Source organism: Stegodyphus dumicola, chromosome X1 (assembly GCF_044657685.1).
Source record: "Stegodyphus dumicola isolate Sdum_Otavi_A_Nest chromosome X1, ASM4465768v1".
NCBI classification, from domain to species: Eukaryota; Metazoa; Arthropoda; class Arachnida; order Araneae; family Eresidae; genus Stegodyphus; species Stegodyphus dumicola.
The window spans coordinates 252,554,844-252,580,335 of record NC_140780.1 but is presented as its reverse complement, the minus strand read 5'-3'; the positions used below and the strand labels follow the sequence as shown (position 1 = coordinate 252,580,335).

The 25,492-nt window shown below is 33.1% G+C and overlaps 1 protein-coding gene across 4 annotated transcripts in view; it reads right to left on the bottom strand.

Moving 5' to 3' along the window:
* Positions 1-576: 576 nt before the first annotated feature.
* Positions 577-25,492, bottom strand: part of LOC118181362 (uncharacterized) — a 193,824-nt gene continuing 168,908 nt past the window's right edge. For all 4 annotated transcript variants that reach the window (XM_035350492.2, XM_035350493.2, XM_035350490.2 and 1 more), the window contains exons 10-13: positions 15,693-15,837; positions 12,670-12,752; positions 8,616-8,715; positions 577-940 (exon numbers count right to left, since the gene is read on the bottom strand). In XM_035350492.2, coding sequence (XP_035206383.1) covers positions 762-940; positions 8,616-8,715; positions 12,670-12,752; positions 15,693-15,837 — 507 coding nt within the window. In that variant the 3' untranslated portion in view covers positions 577-761. The remainder of the gene's footprint in view (positions 941-8,615; positions 8,716-12,669; positions 12,753-15,692; positions 15,838-25,492) is intronic.

Below are 25,492 nucleotides of genomic sequence, written 5' to 3'. Positions count from 1 at the left end.
ATATGACTTTTCGTTTTTGCTGTTTCTTTTTTCAGACATAATTAATTATACGTTTGTATTAAACATAAACATGAACTCTGGGTAAAAACAATTTCCATTTTTTTATTGTGTTAAATTCATCTTTCCAGGACCATAAATGTTTGTATTGCTAATTGTAGGAATACATCTTCTCACTTTTAAATAACACAACTGAATAACGTTTCCTATATAATCTAAATTTGTAGAAATTTTCTATCCATGAAATTAGAATATCACAATCATTCATTGTAGGGAACCACATATAATTTAATACATTAATCGCAACATTTATAAAATATTAGATGTTTTCAGAGCACAGGAACTTCAGTGATGAAAAATGCTAAATAAATCTCCTCAGTATATTTTCAGGTACTGACCAAAGAAATAAAGAAAAAAAATCTGTCAAAGCAAATAAAAGTGTTGGTTTTCACAAAACCTTTTTACTTGCGTAAGTTATTGTGTAAATGCAGATGAGAGTAAATATAATAGTAAATTTAATAAAATTTGTGTAAGCAAAAGCACGTTTCAAATTTAAATTGTGTAAATATTAAATGCAAACATAGTAACTAATATTTATTTAACTTTAGAGATATATTAATTTAGGTAATTTGTATATATCTTAAGTTTGTGTTTTAAAATAATGTTGTGGAATAAATTAGCTTTAAAATATAATTAAGTTTTCTATATTTAAAATCAGAGGAACAGTTCTATGAAAGCGCACATTTTTTCAGACATTTAAAGTATCACGCAGATTGTAATGCTTCAATTTCTTTTTCGTGGTTTTGCATCCGACTTCTGCGACTTCTTCTTGCTTGTAACTTCTCCTGTAAACCTTGCGTTGTACGGGCTTTGTTGATTGTCTGTGCCTTTTCAAAATCAGCCATTTCAACAGCATGCTTTCTCCTCAGTTCATCGATCTTTCCTGCAAGGAATAATACAAAATTTAAAATCGCCAAATCATTTCACATTTCTATTCAGAATTACGAATAATTTACGTCGGAAAGCTAAATAAATAAAGACAAAAAGGAGAAAGCCGTGCTAATTAGGTTGGTAAGACAATTGCACTGAATTGTTTTGCATTCTGTTGTTGCTAAAAGAAACTTGAAACTTAAAACGGGGCAAGCTGATGCAAAACATATATCTTGACCTAATAAATGGAACATTTTAAAATTGCTATTTAAAGTATTGCTAAAACGGCATATTTTCTTACAGTTTTATTTTTTAAAACTTTAATTTCATCTCCTCGTGTTCTGAAAAATACATTTACACAGTTAAGTATAGCAGTAATGAAATAAATAATCAAAAGCCCAACAGCACTTGGGAGAAAAAAGGAATGGGGAAAAACAAATAGGTAAAAAATAGGAAAATAAAGCAAAATTTAAAATAAAGTAATAAAATAATATTTCAATGATCTAAACTGATAATGAAATTCTGAAAAGCAGAAACTGTCGTTTTAGTCCGTAAATATTCAGAAAAAATCGGTGGCCAAGACAAACCAAGTGCTTTAAAGTGGTCTGAAGTATCTTCACATGTTGGGCATGAAGAACACACTCAAGAAGAACATAGTTTATATCTTCATCACCATTACCACAGCTGCACAAAGCACTTGAAGCAAGCCCAAAACGTTTTAAATAGTTCTTAAAGTGGTCATATTCTGACAAAATTCGACTTCATCTAAGATCTGTAGAAAACTGAAAAGCGATTTTAGTGAGAGAATGGAATATGGAGATTTAAATCAACGTGACTTTCCGTCGCTAGCTTTGCTAGAGCATCAGCCCTCTCATTTCCAAATTTTTCCTTGTCTACGAACATAAACAAAGTGAAAGCTGATAGGTACCAAGAGCTTGTAAGGCTTTAATAATAACCTGAATTTCAACAGCAGTTTTTTGTATTAACTGCAACAAGGAAAGAGAATCGCTACATATTAAAACTCGCATTCATCTCATTTACTCAAACCGGTAAAAACATTTTGGATTCATTTCGCAGCAAGGTTCAACACAAAAGGACTGACAATTATGCTATCCATGTCGGTTCAACACTTCAACGTAACTGTTAATTATGATGATTATTTTACTTCAACCTTTCTCAAAAACGCTTGCACTCCTCCGTTACTTTGCATTATTTCTTTAGAGTAACATCTAAGGTTTTCAATACCTTTTGAGAGCATAATGTATTTGTGTTTACCAATCGCTAACAGAGAAAGTTTTTTGTACCTAAAATATTGGCGAAGAGCATTTCATTTTCTCTTCAAAATCTAAATATATACCAGATATCACTTTAACTAACATTCCAGTCTTTTCTTCACAAAATACATGTTTTAGATAGATAGATTTATGGCGTTATACAAAAAGCATATGTGATGGGTCTAGCATTTTAGGAGCTTCGAAAATTTATAACTGACCTTGTGTTTTAAGTTGAAGGTCTCCTGAAAATGCAAGAGAGGCAGAACCCAATTTTATATTTTCATTCCTGGATTAAAGGATCAGTCACATTCTTGTCCATTAGGTTCTTCATTTTGCTCTTTGTTAAAGATGCTCTAGATGTTTCTTAGTTACACATGATTCAGGCAGTCTCGCATCAGACATTGTTGTTGTTGTGACTTATTTCACTTGTCTGACAGTAACATCAGAATAAGCATACGAGGAAATTCACCGTGGCAAGGAGTGCAAGACTGCCACGGCGAGAGCGTTGAGCACTATAAAGGTGACAGTACGACTTTGCTCAGTTCCCCTCCCAGTTTTGACGAACAGTACGCCGGACGTATGGGTCCGAGAGTCTCCCACTCCTCTTTCTCTACCATCAACCTCTCAACAGGACTTTCAGCTAGTAGCGTGTTTAGAGTATCATAATGCCGTAAAGCCACTATACATTTACAGGTTTCTAATCGAACCTGGGTCCTTCGGTACGGCGCTCAGCGTCGCTAAACACTATTCCGGTTGAGCGACTTATATCAGATGTAAAAGTAACATAGCATAGGTGGTAAAATATCTAGGGCATTACACAAATCATTGTTCTAGAATGATCATTATAATGAGCGATTTAGAGCAAGCACTGACTGTAGAAAAATTATAAAGCAGTATAATAAATCTAGTCAATCATTAAAATTTATCAGTGAAATAGATTAATTTTAAATGCTGATTTAATATCAATTATTCTGAAATTCTTACTAAAACGTGCAATTAATTTACTAGCACGCGTTTTTAGAATTAAAATTTTTTTGTTTCGAACTGCAACTGAATAGTTAATTATAAAGTTTTAAAGCTACCATATTCTCTCGTATATTTAATCGCTCTCGTGTATAGTCGCGCACTCAGATTTTACCTCTAATTAAAAAAAAATATCTCGAAGATAGCTTATCTACCATCTACAATATTTTTTTTCGTTCTGGGGGTGTAAAAGCAGCTAAAATGAAAGCAGTACTTACCACACACTGTGATAAACAATTGCAAGTTATGATTTCTTAGCACATTTAAGCCTTTGAGTATGCTGAGTAATAATTTAGTTTTTTTTTTTTTTTTATCAAGGATGCAAAACATGTATTCATCTGTATCAAAAACGAAGAAACATTTGCAGTTCAAAAGATTACAGTTTAAGGCTTTGAAGAAAGGTTTACCCTTAAAATTTCTTTAAAATAAAAAATAGCAACTATAAAACTCATAAAATTATTTTACTTCACTTCTTAATAAAAACAATAAATACTGTTGACAACTTTCAAAACTGAATAAGTAAAACTAAAATTCAATTAAAAACAAATTTTGATTTTGTAACTCCGTCTTCGTTTCTATATTTTGTTTTTTAATTGCAGTTATGTATAAACATAAAAATACAAAAATATATATAAAAAATACTTTTTAAAGAAAAAAATGCATAGTGATGTTTGGTGTCTGTAATTTGGAATAAATTAGCTTTAAAATATAATTAAATTTTCTATATTTAAAATCAGTATATATTATTATAAAATTTCTACACTTATGAAATCTTGTGTTGTAAGACTGTAGTATACACAAGAAGTAAGAAATTTTATAATCGACCTACTAAGCTTATCACATTTGTAGGGTTTATATTTATTTTAACTAACATTAAATTTTAAGCTATCTTTCCTGTCAAGCCTTTACTTTCCCCTAGAATTGCCAATGCCAGAGTATGTAAATTCTAGTAGAACGCGCAGAGTATTCAAATTTTAGCATTTTTAGCAATGGTGTATTTAATTATGGCAAAGCACACTAGGGCTATCTGCCTAAGGGGAGGGATGCCTTTCGTGGAGAACTTTCTAAGGGAAACTGGCTCGTATACACGTTACACATGGGGAAATCCACGAAAACGCCCATGCAGCCAGCCCGTTCGCGGGATTCGAACCTCGGACCGAACTACCAGTGTTCACCGACTTTACCGCTCGGCCGCTGGTGGGCTCTCAAATTTTAGCAGAAGTAAGTTGAATTTAAGTAGAAGGGAAACGAGTTTGTATGTGTGCTTCTTGAATCGCGAGCGTGAAGGTTGCTAGGTAGAAATTTAAGAACTGCGCGTTTCGGCCTGTGTGCCTATTTCGGCAGTTCGTTGAATCTTCAACTGCTTAATCAGTAAGCTCGCTGAATCTCAGCTGTATCTTAGAACGCGGTTAAGTTAGTTACGATTTTAGAGCCTCGTAGGTAGTGATCTCGTTATTTATTCATCCTGTCATTTATTTTTTAGTTTCACATTTCTGTTTTGTTAAATCGCCGGGTCGGCGTAGTTTGTGAGCGTCAAGTGAACGCAGATGTTATTTCTAAAGTGGAATAAAAAGGGATTTAAACCTTTCTTACGAGTTTGTGTAATTTACAGTTCATAGCAGTCACTACCACTGTTGCTGACAAGTTGGGGCCTCGCAACACTATACATTCATGGTAAAAAATAACATTTGCTGCAAAATACTGTTTAAACTCCAGATAAAATGGTTTTTTAAATGATCAAAGCTGAGATAATAAGCAACGTAGTTTTATAACATCGAAGATAAATGAACGAGTTTATGCATCCTCTATTGACAATAATATTTTCTTGCATTTCTAATTTCTGCATGAAACAGAAAGCATATACCAATGATTGTAAACAACATTTCTTCAAGGGGTTAAAAAATACACTCAGTAGGAATAATCTAGACCTGATGAAAATTCATATAAGCTGCTTATACGAGCAACAACAACAACTAAAATCTTCATAATTTTAGTAAGCATTAGGAGTTATGCTGATTTAGGAAAAACAACTACTTTTGGGTCTCCTTCATAACAGTTTCTTTGCATAACGGTACCGCACCTTTAGGTAAGTCGACCAGTGTTCGAAAAGACAAAAATCTTCATAACGATGCCGTAGCATAGGAGAGCGTGCATAAACTGAAGATCACCTTCTTGCTTGAAATTGATCATTACTAATTCGACGTTTTTTACACAAAGTTGAGCGAATTCTTATGTAAATAAAATTGTGGTTTCAGTTACTGATTAATTAATTTAGCAGGGGAAGAAATAACTCTTCGGCACTTTTATGAAAAACGCTGAATTGTTATAAAGCTGCCTACCATTTATGAAAAATGGTGAAATGACATAAAGGTGCCGGTACTTTCATGCAAAAAGCAGAACCGGCAGAGGGGTGAAATTTTCGTCAATCAGAACAATTTTTGAGGTTGTGCTTGTCGAAGGAGGACTCAGCTATTTTAATAAATCAAACTTTGTCTTCCCCGAACTGACAAACTGCTGCTCACATATGGGTTAAGTACGAATAACATATTTTTTTACTTAAATCTTTCGTTTTGGAATCCAAAAAGAATATACACGACATCTTCTATATGCTATCAAATATTCAGTTTTTCATACGTTTTATATAGTAGTTTAAATATCCTGCTTGATTTTTCTTTCTGCTATCAATGTACATGTCGATTTCAAATATAAAAAAGCATTTCAATATTATTATTGCCATATTATGAATCCCCTCCCCAATTTAATATTTGTTTCATTCTAGTGTTTCCCAAAATTTAGCTTTGCGACCTGCGAACTCTCTGCAAAAAAAGAGAAAATTGATTTCTAAGAATTCTCTAGAAAAATGTTGCTCTATATGAAAAAAAAATAATAATGTGGTCCTGAAGAAAAAAAGTATTTTAACTGATTGATAATGAATATTTTTTCTAAATATCTTTCAGCTTTTTACTTTTCTATATAGCTTCTCTTTTTAAATATACTTCAACGAAAATTATTTCACGACGCAACCTATGTTTGGGAAACACTGTTTTAGTTTAGTCAGCGTTTGAAATCTGCGCTTCCAGAAAGCAAAGCTGGCTATTCCCGAAAAAGAACGGAGATGTGCACGTTTATTAAAAACTTCGGTTTGCCATAAGTGTTGTGGTAACTGCGAGAGACTGATCTTCAGTTCTTTCACGCTTCTTTATGCCGTGGCATCATTATGAAGATATCGCTCTTTTTATACAGGGTCCAACCTGCATAAGAGTGCGGCACTGTTCTGCCGGAGGGATCGTTATGAAGCGATCCCCCTACATAAGAGAAAAATGTCAATAATGTGCCATTTCTGGCTCAGCTATAATAACTAGATGTCACAGTATAGATATAGAAATTAGCTGCCTGTGCGCATATAATATCCTGATATGTAACAACAATACGTACAGATATAGTAACTAGCAATTAGTGAGAATATATTATCCTAATTTGCCAAGTCCCATATATTGACCAATTTGCTGATAAATTAATTAGCATTCTAAGTAGATTACGTGCTCCTTATTCAAGCATTTATACGATCAAAGACAGGTCGGCAACTGGGCTGTCGACAAAAAGGTGTCGACATTACGCATGAAGCTCTGGATGAGCAGTACTGGTGTGTATCTAAGCATTGAGCTGACGTTTTTAAATGAAATGAAATTTTCTATTTGTAATATGATAAAGAAGGTTGCATAAATAGTGGCAAAATAGCACTGACATGCTTAGTTACAGTACGGGTAGCATAAAATAATGGAGAACATTGTCAACAATACTAAGTTTCTCTAGCTGTTGTAGCTTCTTAATTAAACACCATGGTATGAGATAAAGATAGCCCGTCCATAATTATCTCGTTCTCAGGCAAGCATAAGCAAATCATTGGTACAGTAAAATCTGAAACTTAACACTGAATTATAACTTAGCAATTCCACCTCAACCCACCTTTGATCGGGAAGACATTCCTGCAGAGTCTTCATAAAACAATTATACTTCCCAATAAATGCATAATCAATGTCCAAACAATGATATATTGAGCTAAATATATAAAAGACTTACTAATAACATTAAAAAGAAATCATATAAGACCTTCAGGAATTTTAAAAATTTGAAATAAATTTGATACAATTCGCTTCAAACAGTAAGGTCCTGCGTTAATGTAGATATGTTACAGTTTGTATTATGATTGCAATAATTTCAATCGGTATATAAAAACAGTCATAGGGTTCTAAATCTAGCAATGAAGTAAGAGGAAGTAACATTGTGAATTACATAAAAACTGCTGTATCTTCAGCTGTAGCGCAGTTTTGGTGTGACACTAGATCTCATCCATTAACTTAGGGCTTCTGCAACGATCGTTTTCTCTCAGCAGCCTTTAAATATAAAAAATGGGGATTAATTGTCTGTTCTCAAGAGCGACGGAAACCCTAGGGTGCACATTTCACATTATGTCAAAAAATATCAAATTTGTTTTCTTTATATTACTAGCTTTCCTTGGCTAGTTTAATTACGAGGAATTTGGAATCGTCCATAATGAAACGTCTTGCTTCTTTGCTTGAATTAGGAATCAGATCCTTGCGCACAGTGATGACTGTACAAGATATTCAGGCTAAATCGTAGAAATGTTGTACATATTGAAATTTTAAAAACTTCCGAGAAGCATTCGGATCACAGTACATTGGCTGAGATCGATCAATAAATGCAGACACTGATCAACCGAAAGCTGATGGAGACCAGATTTAACTCTAGCAAGTTTTCAAAATCTGGTTAAATTTATAAGTTATTTTCTTCCCTCTTCCTACCTTCCTTTATAGAGTAATCGGAAGCGTATTCTACGCGTATTTCAAAAGGTCTAGGGTTCGAGTCCCGGCGAAGGCACTGCAAATTCTTTACGTCTACTCTTTATCTTCAGAAAACTTAATGACTCTACAACACTGAGTGGTTTCCTTTATTGGTTTAATATTTTTATCTTAAGAGCTTGTGTTTTAACTCTAAAGGAATTAAAAATGTTCATCGTTACTCTTCTGCAATCTGGATAATATTTTGTAACTAAAATCATAATTTGAACTACATCTCAACAAAATATCGTTAAAAATCCAAAATATTGACTCCAAATTTAATTCTCCCATTCATTTGTTGATAACACACAGTTTTTATGTATGTAAGTAACATCAACTAAAAATCAAATAAAAAAATCATTCTGATTAGCGCGAATGCAAGGAGGATGACATGAATTAGAAAAACTGCATTAGTGATTTTCATTTCCCACAGTTCTTGAAAGACATTAAGTGGCAACAATAAAAAAAGTCATAAGAAGATATTTTGGATAACATACTTAAAAAGCAGTTCTAATGATATTTATGTACTTACCAAATATTTCTTCGTTGCTAGGTATTGGTGCGAGATCTGACACAGGTACAGGTGTAGGCGCTGGAGGCAAAGTTGAGCTTGCGGTCAAAAAATTTTGGTTCTGAAATTTAAGTAGCAATCGGGAAGTAATTATGAGTTATTAAATATTTGCATGTATGAATTATTCCATAAAAAATAAAACATGAATTGTTTTTATTATAAGTACAACTGAAAGCACATATCTAAATTAAAAAAATCAATTAGTTATGGAAAAACACATTAGGGGAATATTCGTCTTCAGTAAAGATGCTAAATGGCCTGACCTCAGAACATTGAGCATTATTGAAAGGCAACACACTTTTGCAGTGCATGTAAAGATTTTTATATGCTTATACTCTCATTCACTAGTGAAAATCTGCAAAAACAAGCAGCTATAATTTAGCTAACCAGTTAGGCATTTAGGCTGTATTTTGCCCCATCTTCTATTCCACCTCGCCCGAGAAATATGTAAATTAAAGATTATATAAAAGGAGCAAAAAACTAAAAGCAAGCATAAACTACAGGATTTTTGTATAAGAAAAGAGAGAATTTTAAACAACTTAGCTAGATTTTTGCAAGGAATCAAACTCAAATCATCCCAGTTTCCTAACTGACTATTAACTCACGTGAGAAGGACACCTTTAACTGCTTACAGAATAAGTAAATGAGAAATTCGATTACATTAATTCAATGCTTTGGCTATTTGTCTCTGTTGTTTTAGCAAACACTGGAACAAGTGAAGAAAACTTTTTAGCTAGCTGATCTAGTATTTTAGTATTTGAAAGAGAAGAGTAGTTTGCTATAATGCCATCATTTAATTTAATCTAAGGAAGAAGTTACCTTTCGTCATTCCTCGTGTTAATTTAAGATTATTTTTATATAAGTAGATTTATTTGGAATTTGTATAGTGTCGGTCTGGAGGGCGTTGCTGTAATTTCAGTTCACATTTATTTTTTAAAGTACTTAAACTATTTTATTTACAAATTCATGCGTTTATTAGAACTTTCCTTTGTTGAAATCAGCTTTAGTTGAAGATTATATTCCGCGAATTATAATATGAAAATCTACAATTAAAATGCTTTATTTAAACTTATAAGCTATGAAAGATAAAATAATTCAATAATTCAACAAGAATTGCTCCCTTGGTTTTCAAGGGAATTATCAGAAAGGCATAACTGTAAAGAAATTTGAAGTAGAAAAAGTTTCCTTGACGATTTTCAAACAAACAGCACATAATTAAAAATACAGCAAAACTTTCATTTTGTGAAGAAACGTCTGATTTCTCTGATGAAATTGAGTTCCTCATAAGAATTAATTCATTTTAAGTAATTTTCTGAAATAAATAATTATGTATCTAAATATGCAAAGAGAGATAATACTCTCAAAGACGCAAAACGTCTCTGACGTTTTCAGTCATCAAGCCCAAATACTGAAATTCATGGCTGTTGAACTGCAGATTCAGACGCATAGATGTAAAAAGATAACTTTTTGAAGATTAATCAAGTATTAGGTAAATAAGCGAATCGAGTATGTATTTAGACTATGTAAAACTTTAGAAATCTTTAAATAAAATTTTTTTTCACAAATCTACAACAGGGTTACCCTACCTGACATCGGGAAAGAAAAATGGTGTCAGTCTAAAAAATTTTCCAATGGCCTTTTTATCTGGATAACACACTTCTAGCATGAGTTTTAAATTTCATTTTTCTCTAGTTGAAAATATCCAGACATAATTTAAAATAATAGTAAAATGCCATATGGAAACAGTAAAACAGGTAAGAGGCATTTACAGATTTGTCTGGGCGCGCTGCAAAAGAAATTTCTCGAACATTAATCAAGTAATGGCGAAAAAAAGCGAAAGAAATATGCACTTAAGACTACCAAAAACTTAAGAAATCTGTAAACAAAAATTCCTTTGTCAGTTTAAATAAATGAGTTACTTTCGATAACTAGATCTGAACATCACTTTATGATATCAAAGCAAGAAATCGAATTTCTGTTTTTCCTATTTTACCACAAATAGTACAGCTTTTAGAGACTCAAATTTTACTTTCTCCTTTCAGTTTTGTTCTCAGACTAAGCGTCTGATAACGCTTGCATTATACTCGTATTTTATTTGCAGAAAGAAATAGAGCATTCAGTTAGTTTACAGTTAGTTTAAGTGTTGGCATCGATTGGGAGGATGGCAGCTCCATTAAGAGAGAAACGGCATAAAATCTTCAAATATCTTATCCCATAAAGTGAACAAAAAATATCTCATCAGAAATCAATGCTGTCATCAAGATAAAAGAATGGCTTCATATCTTAGAAATTTCCTCATTAATATTTCACCGCCTCAATGCACGTAGACTTCAAGTGCTTATGATTAAGTGCTGTGTTCTGTAGCTGTGCGTGCAGAAAGTTACTTTCAAACTTGGATGTTCTAAAGCGATTAGTGTCTTCAACATTTGACAGTAAAGCTGTTGTTTTTCTTATACTCATGGCGTATTTTGAATTCTCCTTTTCTTTGAATTTGTATGGGGTGAATGTATCATTGTTTTAAAAGTTTTCTCATCATACACATTTAAAAGTACATTTATGTCTCAAAATCGTCTTCCAGAAAGAATCTAAAGTTTATTAACTTACTTTAAATTGTATCGATTTTTTTATAATCCGTGGTAACGGAATGAACTGTACCGTATATGTAACATTTTTGTCCTTTTCATATATAACTTTTATATATATTGTTTTACTTGTTGTTTAATTTATATTTGAAAAGATATTTCGATTATTAGTTAAACATTCACGTACTTGCTGCAGTTATATAGCTATTTTTTATGAAGGAAAATTAATTATAAATATTGCTTAAAATATGTAAAATAAAAAAATAATTAGACAGTTATACTTAAAGGCATTCCAAACAGGTACGAATATGTGTACTTTAACGAATAGTTTACCAAAAATGAGAGAAGTATAGCTCTGGTCTTTCTTCTTCCAGTTGAGACAACACTTCTGATTCTTTGCTTTTGAACATTTTAATTCATTTTAATGCTTCTTGTCTAGTTTCTTCGCCACTAGAGGTTTCTTAATTATGAAGTTATAACACTCGTTTAAAGATATCATTGAGTTTCTTGCAACATTTTGTTTCATTACAAACTTTCATAACACAGTCCGTGATTTTTCTTGACATATTGCTAAATATATTTTGAAAATTTTGAGCAGCAATAGATAAGTTATGATCATCATTGGAAGGCACTATGTCAGAAACAAGTACAAGATATTCGTTGAGAATGTGGGTCTTTGTTAAATAATGGGCTCGAGCAATGCTGCGAGTTGGCATACAACGTTTCAACAGCAAGTGCAAAAGACTGAAATAATTCGCTTTAATTTTCAGTGAACTTAATATTTCAGTCTTTTATTTTGTGGGCTTGAATTACATGATGTTTGGAGATAATGAACAATGACCCATTTTATATACTGTGACAAAAGTTATAAAGTCATTATCAGTTCTGCATTGATATTATCCTCTAGGTTGCGGGATTGATGTCTACCAGGGAATCATAATAGTGTCATCATCACATAATTAACGAGCGCATTTAGAGCAGCTATTCTGCATCGAAACTATAAGTAGCACTTCTGCAACGATATCATTTTCTAAGTTCCAACGTTGATATCCACGAGAATATCATAGTAATGTCGTCATTCACACAATTAACTAGCGCATTTATGCATCCAGCCCAGTCTGTTCTAATTTCTAGCGAAATCTAAGAAGCTGATGTTACATCGTTTCTGACTATGCTCAGAAAACTTTAAGTAAACACTGAACAAAATTCTAAGCATTCTTCTCTTTAATAGCAGTCTGTTATTATCATCATTGACGATACAAATCAGCAATAAAAACAAGTGGCAAAGTTAATGGCCATAATTAGCGTATGCTGGAAAAAGTACTAAAGTGTAGAATATATGTGCACATTTCGCTCAAAAACTTAATAAACAGGAACCCATTCAAGTAAAGAACGAATCTACAAATTTTATCTTTATTTAATGATAAACTTACCTTTCCTTCCAGTCTTTCTGCTTCAAAAAGCTTAGCTACTTGTTCATCGGCTGCTAGGTCTTCGGCTTCAGAGTCAAAAGACCCTAAATAATGTGAAAAATGGTTTAAAATAAATGGAATGCTTATTTATAATATAACGCCAACGTTTTATGATTAAATGAGTTTACAACACGCAAGTTTCTTCTTACATTTTTCAATAAAAATATCTTCATTACTAAAATAATCCTTTTTCTTTCATTTGGAATACCAAATATATCTATTATTACCTTAAATGTACTTTATTTTCCAACAAGTATTACTGGCTATTGAAAATGTGCAGGCAAAGTACAAAATTTTATAGATGGAACAATATTTCTAGAATTTACGATTCCAGTTTGCAATAAATATTTAACATTGCTCTTTGGATGAACAGGAACACTACTAAAACTACTTTTCCCTTTTTATATGAAAAATGTTGTATCATCTAAACAGTCCCTGCACGAATTCGTTATTAATTTTGCTGCATATTTGTGTACGATACAAATTATGATATTTTAATTCCCATAACGGCTGCATAACGTTATCCGTGAAGTAATTTTATCAAAATTCGCTAGCAGTTTTTTCAATATGCGTGAATATATACATACCTAAATCTCAAGCTAATAAAAGTAGATATTAGTTAACGCATGAGAAGAAAATAGGTATCGTTGTGTTCACATCCACGTCAAAATGGGCGATTAAAATTTAGAGCGGGTCTTGTCAAATTTTGCCCAAAAATTAATAAAAGCTACCGAAACATTCGAATATTTGAACTGGTACTTAAAATGTTGCTATGAAAAAGTAAAGGGCGCTTAAAAGCTGTAAGGAATCAAGTACAATTCAATAATATAGATGATGGGATCAAATAATAAATGTAATCAAATTTAGAAGATGTGACGGATGATACTAGAAGCAAATAACCTAACAAAATTGCGATATAATTAAAAAGGATTATAGTTGTGAGATTTATAGCTGAAGAATTACAAATAAATCAAGAAGTAGATAGACTAATTTTAACTGAATAATGTGTCACGAGAAAGTTTTCTGTCAAGTCTTTGCTTCTCACTCGCATTCACTTCATTGTGGAAGACGTTTTGGAGGAAAAAAGAGACATTACCTACCTGTTCAACTGGCATACCTCATTGTGTTTTTGGCTAATTTTAATGGCTAATTTCAAAATTAAAAGCCCATTTTTAAACATAATATTTCCTGATGTATATCTAGGAAAAGACAGGTACTCAGCAACATTCTAAAAAATGAATTCTAGGCCTGTTTCCAGAAATGGGAATACTATTAGGTAAACGTGTAGAGATACAAGGGGAAAACCTTGAAGGTGATGATATCCACTAGTCATCCATTCCGTGCAGGTGCTTTTTAAACAACATTTCTGAAATTAAATGGTCATAACTTATTATCTTTTGTTGTAAATGAATTTCTAGTTTCTTCGTCATTAAATTTCTGATAGTAAAACTGGTGACAGAAATGGCGACTCATGAAAATCATGTTTATCACGCGTAATTTTGCTGCAATTAAAGATCTACTACAGCTGCTCAAAATCCTTCGTAAAGAGAAAAGTAAAATGGAAATAACACAAAAATACTTTAAATCACAAGTTAACTACAAGGAAAAGACTCAGGAACATTAACAGTCGATATATACGTAAACAACTAATTCTGTAAAAGAAAATGAGTACTTAACGGTTTGAAAGGAAAGAGTATTTAATAAGAGCTTATCGCTAACTGCTTTAAAATTCCAAGTTAAATCTAAAGTATAGATAACGCTTTGCGTACAAAGGATGCTGTAACACTTCTTAAATTGTTATGTCCTATAATTAAAAAATAAAATTAGTTCTTAGAGATCTATTGAAGCCATATAAGCTGAATTCATGTGTTTTATTAAACACTGAGTAATTGTAGCAATATTAAGTATTTTAGTTTACACTGCAAATGTATCAAACATTTTATTCAATAGTAATTCAAATTTTCTGTTTGAAAATGAATAGGAAATCCCCTAGCTCTACATAATAAAATTTAACATCAATTCCTCTTATATTTAAGACCTAAAGAGGCTGCTTGAGAACGTTTTAAGATCGTTATTACTTCCATTGTATAACGGCAAAAACTGAAAATGATATATATAATAAATGGAAATGTAATTTTATCAAAAACATCCTTTAACCGCTGTTCTAAAACTTCACTAAACTAACAACTATCTTCCTAAACTTCAAACTTACGTTAGTTGCAACAATATCTTATCTTCTGGAACATTATATCATTTTTTTTTATGTTTGAGGAAAAATCTTTTAAGTTTATTTCAACAATTTTCAAAGTTTATTTCAATAACCATTTACTTTTAATTCATTCCTCTTTTATAATCTTTTCCCCATTATCTTGCAAGTGAATGCAAATCAAATTAAGTTTAAGCAATAAGTGCAATTAGAATTTAGAGAGCAAGGATCAGCAACGGTGGACTTCTGTTGACCCAGCAATTTATCAAATTCTTTAAATCGTGTATTGCAGCTGCTGTTCTAATGAGAAATGGTGAGTGATTTGATTTATCTGTTTAAAGCGGCTACTAGGCAGAAAAGAATACATTAGAGCAGAAGTTTTGGAAGCGTAACTTAAATGGTATGTTTGTTAACTTAAATGCTTTGTGTTAATTGGTGTCCCATAAGCAGCGTTGGACATTTGTTATCAATTTTAAGTTTTAACTTTAGTAGAAAAAACATGATCAGTTATTTAGATATTTTCTAAAGCCGTTCAAAACTGTATTGTTGGTACATTTCATATTAAATATCTTACAGGTGTTGAACATGAAAGCTTAGTTTCTTTTGCTCACTTGAAGTTCCAAAATTAGATATCATAAGATACAGAGCGTAAAAGTAACTTAATGTTTTTTCTTATTAATATTTCTATAATTAAATGCATTTGGACAATAATTTGGTTGTCCATGAAATCTCAATGTTTTACCCATCATTCAGTTACTAATATATAAACAACACTTACTTGCATCGAAATCAACATCTTTTCCAGTGATTTCTTTCACTTTCATCTTGATGAGATGGATTCTTTCCTGTCTTAGTTCTTGTGCCTTTGCTTTACTCTCTTCGGTAACTGATGCGAGGTCCTTAGATATGGTTGTATTTAGAACCTGGGGATGAGGACAACGTTGTATAAAAAAGCGCTCATCAGGAGTTGGCCCGTAACAACTACACTTAGGTTCTGTATTATCAATATCCTTTCCACGAAAAACTCCATCTCGAAGGCGGTTTTCCTCATGATAATGGATACCAGGGTATCTTTCATGACGGTCCGTTCTATCCCTAGACCTGAAAACATCTGGCTCGGGAGATGTTTCTTCTTCGGACGCATTTCCATCACCGCATATATTTCCCATAACACGCAAATAATTCAGTTTTAGCTTACATTTCGCATGAGTGGACACATATCTTAGAGTAAAATACATCAACGGTATAAACCATTTACGCAATTTAAATGGGATTTTATCATCCAATTTTATAACCCTGCTGCAAAGAGCTTGGTATTTCGAAAAGAACATATTCAAGCATGGGTTATTTACGTTTATATGCGTTTTGTCCAAGATGTTTTAGCATGGACTGGAGCATATATTGTATTGATATTATCCACCTCTTTAGATGATTTTATATAGACTAATCTTAATATTATTAATTCTTTAGAGCAGAAGAACCCAAATTCTGTATATTCTATTGCTTTAGTTTATAATTTCACAATATTAAAGAATTAGGTAGATTAATAGACAATGATCTTCAGTATGTGGCTTGACTTAGAAGAAGACAAATAACTTCATAGAAAAACACCATGCAGATTTTTAGATTATTATTTCATGTACATTACCGTAACTGAATTTTGCTTCAAAATATGTATTTATCTGTATTTTTGGTGGCACGTCCACTATTAATTTGAATAATTGCATTGAAGTACTGCTTTAATAAAATTAAATTTTAAAATTTCTAGAGGACATATATGATGATGTCAATTGTGAAAATATTTCTAATTTTTTTGTCTTTTTTTTATTGCATTAAGATGAGTTTTAGTTCTAAGATGATTTCTCAACGTTACACAAAAGATGTTAGACGATTTTTAAAAATATAGTATAAAAGAACATAACACGAAGTACATTATTATTGCAGATTTTACAATGCAGCTGTTTGTAACACGTTTACAATGGATACATATATTGTGATTGAAGGCGTGTTTTAAGTTCTACAGCATTTTGCGATTTAACATGGCTTTAATAAATTTGTTTCTTAGAATGGAAGGAGTGAATACTGATAATTCTATAGAAACATAGATTATATTAGATGATTTGAAAAAATGACGCCAATTCAATTTAATTGCTAAATACTGCTATAAAACAGACAATGCATTCCTATTTGTAAAACATTAGCAACAATAAGCACATACTATACCAAGAAGAAATAATTACTGACACAAGCTGTTTTGAATGCTAGGGTACATGCCTAAACTCTTGTTTTAAGCTCTCGTTTGGCCTCATAAATAGCCAAATACTCCTTTCAGCAGAAAAGTTTCGATTCATTATTTTCAATATTAAGTCGAAGGTAATCGCAGCTTAAATACCAGAGTACGTGCATCACAAATACAAGCAAATACTTTTTTAGTACATAACCACAAACGTCAATACAATTTTAATATTTACGTTTAAAATATAATAGAAGTTTTGCTAGTAAAAAAATAGCTTCTTTAAAATAAAAATTTCACCACAAAATATCATAATTTTTCTGCAAAATTTTGTCTTGATATGCATTGTGAACAGCAGACAAATCAAATTATTGTTCAAGCCTGATCCCTATATTGAGCAGTTTACAAGTTCCTGCACCTCTTGCTGGATCTCTCAAGTTGAAGAAAACCAATATGAAAATACTTGCACAAACTGCAGCTAATACACTCAACGAAAACTGTACCTTCTCTGTAAAGTATATCTCTAAAAGCTATTTTCCTAAAAGCAAGCCGCATAATTATTAGTCTGAAAGGATATCTTAACCGTCGTCATGGGCTCCATCATATCAGTATTAGCGGCGTGCTGACTGCTTCTTCCAAACATTATCGACCAGAAGCCGCGGCTATGAGTCATGTGACCAAGCGAAGCAACAGCACTTAGAAACCTGGCTGAAACCTCCAACACTTATCGATTCCAATTTCGTTCTTTTTTCCGTTGGTAGATGCAAGTATTCAAATGCAAAGCTTTCTCTTGTTTTTATTAGGTTTAGATACTAACGGGTATTACCAAACAAATCTTTGTAAAGTTAATATGCAGATTCTCGGATTATAAACCGAACTAGATCCCAAATGATGTTATACAACTCCTACCATAATTTAGTATCTCTTAAATGCTCCGTTCGCAATGTAAATGATCCAACATCTTGTAATTCTTTTGCGATTTTTCACTTACGGTCAGGTCTCTTTCATAAGCAGACACAATTTCATTCATGTACAGTATTTTAATTCATCGATAAGGTAGTCTGACTCTAGAATTTCCAAATTTATCAATAGAAAACTAAAGAGGATGTGCTACAGACGACCCTTTCAGTTGTAATCGCGTATATCGCACCTCCAAGAAGGGCAGTTTCCTCCCATTTTATCTCGTGACGATTTCAAGTAATCATAAGGATCCACAAAGTCACAGGATAGGAGTAATTTCAAGCAATCGGAAGAACCAAATATGACAACGGTTTATCGATTTGTGCTGCTCAGAATCATTTAGAGATCGTAAATTAAAATGAATTTTATTTTAGTTAATAGTAGCTGTCTAGCCAACTGGTCTGTCCCCCCTTGTTGTTTTTAGCAGAATGTTTGATCCTATCCAATTTCTCGGCTGTTTAGTATTATCATTTCTGTTACTGCCCAGTTCAACAGTACCTTACAGATATTACACAATTACACAGAAAGCTTATGACACCATATAAAGATAACCAAATAAAAATTAAATGAGTGAGATCTACTTTAAATTAACAGAATTTAAACAATAACAAAAAACAAGCACAAGCATAAATGGGGAGATTCAAATGTAAGAACTGATTTTAACGCACATCCCTATAAAATTTCCCTTAACTCATAAACATGCTAATCTGGGTAAACTTTGTCTTTGCAAGCGCCTGCGCGCAGATGATATCAGTGTCGAATGGGTAAGGCTGCATTTTCAGAATCGTAAAATAGAGGGTAGGCCAAGAAACATTTTTTACTAGGAGTAATGATATTAGGAGAGAGCGTCTGTATCACATGGTGGTCAGAGCGAAAATGAGGATCCTCTTTTCCCCGAAAACATTGCAAAATACTTTTAAATTTCGTTTTGGTATAGGTCATAAAACTTATAACTATAGGCACGAACAGCGAATCCTGCAAAAAAAGATTAACATCAACATACCAGCCAAACCCTGCCTTTGATATCTGGACTCTAGACTTACAGTAAAGTTTTTCAGAGTAAGCAAGAATGCTTGGCATTAAACACTTTCAGAAATTAAATATCATAATAAATATAATTTTGAACGCTATTTTCACAAAATAAGACATCGCTATCGTTTTCATACTTCTAAAATGTATAGGGCGTCCATAATTAAAATTTCCCTACTCAGAGGTGCCTAGAGTCACGTAAGTCCTCTGGAAAGTGTGAAACTTTGCGTTTGTCGTAATAAAAGGATAGGAAAAACATCTTTCAAAAAAATCAAATTAGTTCCAAGTATCCTACTAGGGGGCATTTTACTGTAAAATACCAGTAGAACACATGCAAATGTTTTCAACGCCACGCACCAACAGTTACAAAACTTGCAATTACTGGAGGAGAACGTGTTTTCATCGGAGTCGCCATTCACAATCATAAGCAGTTTGCAAAATCGCTCTTCATGAGTTAATTCTCTTAGCAAAATGCCGGTTTTATACCAGCTCCTTTACGGACATTTCGGAATCTAAAGGTTCTTAGAAAACTTTCAATCATTGCTATAGGGCTCCTCAAAATGATGAAATTTGAAACACCAGGTTCATTGATATTTGGCTGGGAAGAGGAAGAAAACCCGTTTTTACATTAGTGGTAGAGGAGCTGTTCAAGTGGGAGAGAACAAAGCTTCAAACTTTATGGTCATCGCTAGTTTTTGACTTGTAGGACGGTCATGCAATAGACCACTTTCACAATAGCCCATATGCAATAGACCACTTCAATATTTTTAGATATCGATAATTAAGATATCGATAAATGTGAAAAACCGAGTTTCTATAATCAAGCAACTGGGTGGTTCTACTGATGCACGCATAATGTCCACAATATACCAGAATCCTTCCGTTAAAATTTTTTGTGCTGTAGAAACTCTTATTTTTATCCAATGGTGGGTACTTATCTATTCAGCACTGGCCACGCCAGATTTAGAGTTTTGCTTGTGCAGAAGCTTAAAGCAAAGTCCTTCAAACCCTCTTAGATTGGCAAGCAAATTACAACTCTAATCTCAATCAAGATGACAAAGTCCTACGAAGTTTAAAGTAACCTTTTTGTTAACTCCTTAGATCTTATAGAAGGCACCACTTGAGTTACAAAACAAAACTCGTCCACTTGCGGGTAAATAACATAAGTGAAACTCGTAAGTAACGTAGTCGGAGACTATACAGATGGTCTATTTGTGGAGTCATTAGGATTCTATCGATTCTGTAACGTGAAATATATTCAACGTCCTCGCCGGAACTCGAACCGTGGACCTCTCGAATATGCGTCGAGTATGTTTCCAATTACATAACGAAGGAATGCGGAAAGGAGGGGGAAAATACCTTACATCTTTAAGCTCAATTAATTAACCTCTGTTAACAAAATGGCTAAGCCAGAAAAAAGTTTTGGCAGAGTTGGCTATAGGATGTAACTCCAAGGGAGGCTGCCAAAAGTTCTAACTCTAAAACATTGAAATTCTTAGCTTATTTAGTCAAACAACTAGTTTGCATTTTGGTTAAGAGTACAGTAAGAAGAAGTTATAGTAAAGGTTCAAATCATAATAATTGCTTAATTAGCATAGACCTTGCACATTTGAATCAGCCTCATTATAATTCCAGTAATTAAGATTAATTTTTCCTCTACCCCTTAGTTCACTTAAAAACTGCCTTTTAGAAGTACTGTTCGAAGATGTTGCATGCAGCTGTCCCGTCTAACTACATATATAAAATAAAAACTAATTCGAAAGTGCCAATCTTTGCATTTTATATTTGTACTCCTACAGACGTTAAAATAAATTTAAACTGCCACAGTTATATTACAGGTTTAAAATGACACAATGGAATTATTAAAAAAAGCAAAAAGGAAACAATAGCGCATTTAAAATGCTTATTCACTCCTTCTGAAATTTATGTGTCATTAAGCTACAACCCATGTCTAAAGCCTTGAGCACTGTGTGGTATTCTAACTACCCACTTCCTTAAACAAAAGATTCTTGTGTTTTACTTCTTTATATCAATATTTAATAACCCCAGACTGTAAATATTGACTCAGAAGATACTATCCAAATTTAGTGCAATTGAATGGGTGTGTTGTTCTAGTTTGAAGGTTCCGTATCGTTATTTGTGAATGAAGTAGAAGTTTAGATTTCAGTGAATTAAAAAATTCATTTAATAACATATTATTAATATAGAGTTCTGTGTGTTATGTATGTAAATATATTGTAATTATACTCTAAACTGTAATTATAATTATACTAACTTAATTATCACATTAATAAAGAGGCATTAAATTATAACCGTATTTTACCGACGTCGTTACAAATTCCTTTAACACTATCGTTCGCAGTCAGCGTTTTTCATTCTGATAAGTATAAGAACGCGTTTAGCAAAGCTTTTGATATGGATAAAAATTAATGCTAATTAAAGAGTCCCTAGTTTTATGAGCATTCAGTTAACTACTTTTTAACTATTATTTAAAATCAACATTATATTTTTTGTTTATTATCTTAAGTTGACTTTATATTTTTTTGGGGGGGGGCGGTGGGGATAATTTGCTTGTAGCAGTGTATAATTGCTCCCTCCCCAAACGTTAAAAAAATGAAATATTATGCTTGTTATATTCTTCGTTCAACATCAGAAAAATTGAAGGTCTGCACAAACTTTCCAATGGTTTATAAAAATATTATTCTAAGAGATATCTTGATTATAACACAAAAAGCCAATAAATCTTTACTGTAAAAAAAATGGAAATGTTGTACTTTCCTTCTTTTCAACGATCTATTCTTAACTAAATGGAGCTTGTGTGAACGGCTAATCAATACGAGAAAATATTCCACAACAAATGGCATAAAATATGAGAAAATTTAAAGGACAGTTCTAGGGAAAGAATTCCATGGAGATGGGGAAAACATACCACGATATTTCAGGCCCTTATGATCGATGAATGGCTATTCATACTATAATACTGGTACAAAGGAAATAAAAGTGGCAAAAACATAGTTCAGGGAGTATAGTATTTGTGAAAAGTGCTACAATATATACGTATGTAAAGTAAAATCTTAACTTGTAACAACACCTAATGTATCCTTTTTAATATGGTAAACATCCCTTTCTATTCTAAAATTACACAGCTGGCATCCAAAATGCAGTACCATGGAGAACAAAAGATACCAAAGCTATATTTACTGGATAAATGATACACGATACAAGGGAGGATTGATTCAAATTACAGTTCCGTTTCGACTTGCTAAACACAATGTTATTATGATTCTATGTAGCCACCATAACTGGCAACATTTGCTGGGAGACACCTTGGCATTGAAAGAAACAGGCTTTAAATATGCCCTTGGGGTATGTCTGTCTATGTTGCTTTCTCACGTTTCAAAAGTTCATCTGATGTAGATGCGGTTTTTGTATGATGGACCATTTGCTTAAAACTCCAGACCAGGTATATTCGATGAGCAACATATCTGGAGAAAAGGTGTTAAGAGACAAACTTCATAATTTTCAAAAAATTAATTTTAAAATTAAAAAAAAAAAAAATGCACATTTGCGTCATTTAAAACATTTTTGTAACTGGGAGTATATGTTAATGATGAATGGTTGCGAATATAAAATGCTGCATAAAGACTTTTTATGGAAACGTAAGGTTGTAGAGTGTATAGTAATGAAATCACCGAAATAATTTTTGAACTCATGATATTAGAATTAAGAGCAACACCCCTGGAGCTATATTTTGGAATATAGCGCCTTATCACGAAAACTATGAGAGCCGTTACCGAGTTAATATTAGACCGTTACCGAGTTAGTATGAAATGATGTCTTATATATATATATATATATATATATATATATATATATATATATGTAGCTGAGTTTTGAAACGTAGATCCCCCGGTAACGTACAGATCGCGCGTGAGACATCATTAGGCGGATGCAAGTTTACTGATAACAGGTACTACAGCTTTGTTATATAGTAACAATCGTATTTAGCAGTAGAAAATTATGAAGGAGAAAAGTACAAAATTATGTTCTCGAATTCCGAAATGTTAGTATTAATAGTTAGCATGCTCGATGAATCCACCATCGAAATACGCAAATGTATTCGAGACAGAACTTCTAGTTGGATAATCTACAGCAGCGTTACATTACTACATGTTTTGATAACATGTGCTCCTAGATCGTTTACATCATGGGTACACCTGATGTAAACACCTTTCAAAATGACCTCAGAAGAAGCCCAATACAGTTAAGTCAGATCATTTCGGTAGCAATTTCACATTAAGTCTATAACGCATCATCTGTTTACATAAGTAGCATTTCATTTGCATACTATTTCCCAAGCTTTCATCCATCGGTAACTGTTTCGGAAACAAATTCCTTTTAAAGTATAAGGTATTTCTATAAAGCATTTCTCCCGCCTCCTTGGCGTGCCTTCGTGGTATAGTGGTCTGCACGCTGGGCGCGTATTTCAGAGGTCTGTGGTTCGATTCCCGGCGAAGGCGTTTGCTAATTTTTTATCTTGCCTGCTTCCAAAAATATCCTAATGTCTCTACAAAAGTTATTACATTGTTAATAGTTATTTGCATTGTTAATAGTAATGTATTATGCCCGACCCGTAAAGGGATCCATAGAGAAATGCGTTTCAGGATTTCTGTTGAAACTATTTCAAATTGTAGGTTCATGTAGCGCATAATTTCAAAATGAATTGATGACACATTTCGCATTCGCTATTGAATTTTTATCGCTATTTCTCATATTTTAGAGATGGGAATGCTAACTTCCAAACTTACCTCTGTCTGTCACATCTGTCAGTTTGTCTCAGATGATGGGGCATAACTGTTTTACAGTAGGTAGACACAACTAATATAACTCTAGCTTTTTACATTCAAAAGTTCTTCGCGATCTAAGGACTTTGCTATGTACCATCCATGAATTTTTCGATTTTACTGATTTTGTCTTCTTCTTATTTGTTCTTCTGATAATGTAAAAGGAACTGATAAAATTTCCACTTTTAATAGCATATTTTTAATGTTTGTTTACCTGATTTCTCTTAAGATACTGATGGATTTTGTTTTACTACTGATTCTTCAATCATGATATATCTTTTGTTGATTTCCTAACATCAAAATTTAGCATGTTCTTATACATCTGAATGACAGAACTATAAAAATATCTTACCTAATAGTCAGCCTATCATAAGCATGAAAGCAAATATGCACACGTCAAGACTGCAACTTGACCAGATGCTGTAAGAAGGATAGAGCTAAAAGCCATGCGTTTGACAATACTGCCAGCAACTTTCCTTAAATATCATTTCCGAGGCTTGAACCTGGAGACAAAGCACTAGAAAGTTTGAAACTTAGCTGAGTGTTCTTACAACAAATATGGATAATACTGATCTGGAAGTTTTGAGCATTATCCTACCGAAATAACCATATTCTTTAGGATGCAAGCGGACCATGCAAGGGTGCGAGGGATCAGACAGCATAATAGGGTAGCGCGTCACGTAAATGTCTACTACAGAAGCATTAATGTCCTTAAGGTGTCATATTAAGTCTACGTAAATCATCACAGTGTCATAAATATGAATAAAACAAACGTACGAATATGCATTCATGTTTTCATTGTATAGACTCCCATTAGCTCAGTGGAACATGGCACGACAGTTGACAGTTGAGATCAGAATCTGGACACCTGTGCGGCTTACTTGGACTATTTAGGTCTAGTCCAGGTTCCGCAACTATCCAGGGCAACACCTCATGGGCCCTATAAGGGCATACATTGTTCCAGATACATTTGGCCGCATAACTCGGTGCTGCTCGGTGTTTGGTCTCGGTGCTGGTGTAAGTCCAGTTCTGATGTTCCAGAGACAAGCCGATGATTCTTAGTCAATGGTAGTAACCTAGTATGATATTTGCTTCTATAGCCTTTGCCGTACCCTCTACTCTGAAGGGCTGAGTTCTGCTTTTAGCGTGGATGTGATCTCAGTTACATTTTGCCTTTCGATGGATGGTTATGTATAAGCCTAAAGAATTTTACAGCTACTCTGTAGAGACAATAAGTATTTTGAAGCAGGAGACTTGAAAAATGAGCAACGCCTTCACCGGGAATCGAACCACGGACCACTGGAATACGCACCCAGCGTTGCATACCACTACACCACGAAGGCATACTAAGAAGGCGGAGAAATACCTTATATACTCCCCATTTTAAAAGGTGACTGGGGTTTTTAGGGGACCCAGGCGCCAAATCCTGGGTGTGGAGAATCATCATCCACCAACCTTTTAGCTCGGGCGCCACTGTAGAGAAATTAGAAGTTTTTTGGAAGCCAAAGAGAT